Below are 5,000 nucleotides of genomic sequence, written 5' to 3' on the forward strand. Positions count from 1 at the left end.
AATGACACTTCTTTCGGCTCTTACTCTAGATGTTAATGACTTTAAAAAGACTAAGGGTTTTAAATTTTCCTAAGCAGTTCTGCAATTACAATGCTACATTTATATTCCAGGATACAGACAAGTTGTCCTTTCCAGTGGAGAAAGAATTTGTCATTTATGCCCATGGCACTGTCAACACAGGTGCTGGTATTCCAAAGCAGGTAACCCACATTACCTGCTGCAACATGACCGCCTGCTGCTGCTGGAGAAGGGCCTGGAGCTGCTGAGGAGACAGGACTTGCTGCTGGAGGATCTGCTGCATTTGCTGAGGGGTGATCACCTGGGGAGTCATCATGGCCACCGACACAGGCACCTTGATGGAGACAGGAGGAGAAAGAGTGGATGTTACCAACTGTTAACCAACCAACCAACCAAAGGAGAAACCAACCAACAGAGCTCTATGGCATCTCTACCAAATCCTTTATTAATGATGACCAATCAATTTTATAGAATATTTGTTATATTATTTAACTATTTAATAATGGCATTAAGGTACCATAGTATTTAGACACTGGGTTTTCAAAGGCATAAGATATTATCAGGTTCCACCTTTATATTCCATACCTCTTATGTATTATGCTAAGATGTGTTGCTTTGACTAGCATAGTTAGAAATAAATAATAACATGTCAGTTTTCTCAATACTTCATAATAATCTTTACCAATGGCACAGTGCTACAAGTTAAAAACCTTTTGAAATAGTTTACCGGTACGATTAAGATAGATGTAATAATGATTAAACAACTGGAAAAATACACATTTAAATATCTGTTATCAAAGCTAGTAAAAAGAATGTATGTGCAGTGTACTTACTCATAAAATAGAACCATCTTCAAATTATATATATATATTATACTTAGTACTAGAAAAATATACACAGTAATATATATTACTACATGAGTACATATAGTAACTAATATAGGATATTTGTTTATTTACCTATATACCCCCAGAAAATAGCTACACATATAGGTCCTCTCAAAGAAAGGATCTTAAATTTAATATTATAGCTTATCCTTTAAACATTTTCTTATTTCAAGCTAGCTAAACTTATACCAGGAAGCCCAGAAATATAAAGATTACTCAATGGTTATTCATTAATTTGAAAAAAAGTTAAGGTATTTTGCTCAAAATGTCCTTTCTACCATTCACCTCCCCTTCAAAAGCTGTGAAAATTAAAGAGCTGAAAAGGATATGATGAGAGTGAGAAAGAAATAGAACAGAGAAATGAAGCAAGGAAAATGCAAAGTAAGGAAAAAGCTGGGAGAAAGTCTGAGAGAAAGTCTGTGGAGAGACAGGTAAAGGTAAAGGCTGGCAAAAGAGGTGAACAAGGAATCCTCCTATACAGAAGCCTGAGGTATCCATCTGCTCAACCGGATGGTAGTCACACTCTTTGAAGACATTTCTTATACTAATCAGTAATCAGACAACTTGTCAACTTGGCAAGTTTGCAAACTTTGAAAAAGCAATCGCTTTCTTTCCTAGAAAAAACAATTCATTTTTACTGTAAATAAAAGCAAGTATTTATATAAACACTGCTTTTGAACAAATTCTTAGAATAACATGTGTCTTTGAAAAGAGAAAAAGAGAATCATAGACATGGTTCACAATTTATCCTGAGTCATTTTTAGCACAGTTCAAACTTTTTGAGTTTGGCACTTTATGTCATAAAGAAAGGAGAAATTAATAATGAAAACAAATTTAGAAGAAAAAAAAAATTCAGGGTGAATTAACTCCTCTCTCTCTCAAAAAGAGAGAAACACTTATACTTCATATTTCATACTAAAGAAAGAATATTTTCTATCCTTTGCTATCTTGAAATATGGATTCATTACATATCATTTTGTAACATAAAGGGAAAGGATCATGGAATAACAGAAAGGAACTCAAAAATGATTTTAAAAAAAGTTCCTGAATTTTTTAGAACATACCTTTAGAACATACTCTCATACCTTTAGATTACTGTACTTGAAACTATCATAAGGCTTTCTGAAATGTGTGCTATAAAATTAACTGATCCAATAGGTGTTGAGCTGTTGAAAAATTTAACGGACAGTTTGCTTAATTGTTCTTTGATAAACAAAAAGAAATGGTTAGAAAATAGTTTGGGGAAAAAAAATCTATATACAAAAAAGCCTTTTGTTCCAGTATTCATTTGCCTCATACTGTCTCCAAATAACAAGGAATCAAACTGAAATGAAAGAACAGAGAAAGAGAAGTTAACTTTTAAAAGGGTTGCCAATCCAGATAAACAGATAAGTCGGTAGCTAGATCACATATACGCAGGCAGTTCGACACATACGTAGATACCTTCTATAAAGTCTATCATGTGATGAGAAGCTTGCCACATCTCTTACCACTTTTGAGCATATGGAACACTTTCACTTAAATTATCTCTGTCTGCAAACAAAAGTACATTATGTGTAACTGATAACAAATGTACTTGGTAATAAAAGTTTTATGAATGCAATAATACAATGCAAGTTTTCAGTCAGGTTTCACCTTATACAAATTATATTACCCTATATCTTGTTCCTAGTCTGACTGATTTGATGTATAAGCAAGGCTTAAACAAGTTTTCTATCTTTGCATTCTTTAGAGTTCATTAGCTCTTTCAACCTTGGAGAAGGACATGGCAACCCACTCCAGTGTTCTTGCCTGGAGAATCCCACGGACGGGGGAGCCCAGTGGGCTGCTGTCTATGGGGTCGCACAGAGTCGGACACGACTGAAGTGACTTAGCAGCAGCAGCAGCAGCCCTTTCACCATGGTTAAATTAACTGTTTAATTCTTAAAATGATTTGTGAGTGTTTTCCTTACATTTAAAAGTTAATGACATAAATAACCATCAAATCAACATTATTCTAAAATCCTATGTACCATACTTATGTGATATTCTTAAAATTTTAAGCATTTTCTGACTTACTATCTAGGATACTGCTATCTAAATTTGGCAAAATACAGATATAAAGATGGATATGTAGGGGGAAAAAGGCAACTAACTGAGCATTCTACTTCCATATGTACTAAACACAAACTGTAATTATATTTATAGGAAAGCACAAGTGCACTTCTGAGGGATTTCTAACATTACAAATAAGCCAGTACTATCACCTCTAATCCACATTACATAAACTCATTCAAAATAAAACATTTGGGGCTACTAAAAATTAAAAATATTTTATTAAATAGAAAATTCATTTCTCCTATAACAAATGTCAATTGCTCCACTGGCCTTGTTTAGAATATGCAGAATTTCTCCACTTTTAAGTGAAACATTCTAAGTTACACATTTCCTTTATCCTTCCTTTATCACTTTTGTTACTGTTACATTGCATTTTTTTGCTACTGCAAGCTACTTTAGGGATTCACTGACAAAGATGAATAGAGATTAACTGAGTACATAAAATTTTTTGAAGATTATGCCACTTTATCAATATTTAAGCAGGTAAAAACAGCATCAAATTTAAGTCTATGGATAACTTTCATATATAAATATATACCTTTGCAAGTTAAGTGCCAAGTTTAAGGAAATATTTTCCACTAGATATATACTTCTATTCTTGCAAATATTCTAATGAGAGACCACAATTTAGACGTGATAGAGGAGGGGAGGGAGATGTTTATTTCATGTTTTCTGGTGACAAGGCAAATAAAAGTCTGATTAGGTCTAAAAAATACAGTACATTATATAGTACATTATGCACCTTCCAAAAGGAACAGCTGGTTTAAAATGAGTGTCCCAGTGAAAACTGTAGTCTATCAATTAAACTCTTCAAGAGTGGAAAAAAGGAGACACAGTCAACTCTGGTTGAGACTCTCTTAATATTTACTATACTGACAGAGCTAAAATTCCCACAGTGATGCACAAAATACGGCTTTCATTTACCCTTATTTATTTTCTCATTAGCTGAATTAAGCACAAATGATATATAGCTCTGTGTTCCAAGACATACGGGGTAAAGACAGGGTTATATATTCTGAGATGAAAGAGGGGAAATTATGAAACTTGAAATGAGTCAAAATGGTACAAGCTGAAAGCATTTAGATATTATACTAATATAGGTTGCTAATCACCTCAGATGTTTTAAGAAATAAATTATACCTTTACATTAAACGTCTAAGTGTACCTCATTGTAAAGGTTAAAAAGTTAAGGGACAATGCAAAGATCATGTCTCCCTTCAAATGAAACTTAAGAGTTAGTGTAAGACTTATAAAAATGGATCAAAATATTTTATTTGCTATAATAAGCAAATCTTCATCTTACAATCTAGTTCAGCTGAAACATTTCTGAATGTGTTGCGTTTGCATATTAAGCATGTCACTTAATTAAACATCCCAATTATGTATGGGTGATTGGAAAGGTTCTTAGCATAATGTTAGCCAAATTCTTTCTTAACCAAATGTGACCTTGAAAAAATGGCCACAACCTGTGGATGAGACTTACAGTGGAAAACTCTTACTTTCTTGTTAACATGGTCTGCCAAATACTGGTTCATAGATCCCTTTATTCCTCGCCTAAAATTTGAAGACAAATAAGTCCTGACCTCCAGGCCCCAGTACTTAAAAAGAAAAATACAAACAGAACTCTATTAGGATTAACTACTTGTATAATAGATGAAAAACTGGTTCATATGACAGTATCTGCTTCTGTTTTAACAGACTATTGATAGGAAATATGTGACTGTACATTTTATGATAATTTTATCATAATTTCTGTTTCTGTTCACTTCTTTTCTCTCTATACCATCTGTATCTATAGTTTATTTTAACATAAGAAACTACTGTATTGCATCACCAAACTTGGTCCAATCAAGTCCTGGTTACATGTATAATGTCCATCATAATAATAGCCCTTCAAAAGCTTCCTGGTTTTCTAGTATTAGAAAGAACTGACAATGAATTGAGAGGCATTTGTAAGCTTTTCATCAAGTACTGAACAGGAGTATTTAAAGAGATCTA

At 33.2% G+C, this 5,000-nt stretch overlaps 1 protein-coding gene across 6 annotated transcripts in view; it reads right to left on the reverse strand.

Annotated features, from left to right (window-relative positions):
• FOXP2 (forkhead box P2) overlaps positions 1-5,000 on the reverse strand; it is a 634,677-nt gene that overhangs the window by 76,302 nt on the left and 553,375 nt on the right. For all 6 annotated transcript variants that reach the window (XM_061165326.1, XM_061165325.1, XM_061165324.1 and 3 more), the window contains one exon: positions 215-352. In XM_061165326.1, coding sequence (XP_061021309.1) covers positions 215-352 — 138 coding nt within the window. The remainder of the gene's footprint in view (positions 1-214; positions 353-5,000) is intronic.

This window comes from Dama dama, chromosome 18, assembly GCF_033118175.1.
Source record: "Dama dama isolate Ldn47 chromosome 18, ASM3311817v1, whole genome shotgun sequence".
Lineage (NCBI taxonomy): Eukaryota > Metazoa > Chordata > Mammalia > Artiodactyla > Cervidae > Dama > Dama dama.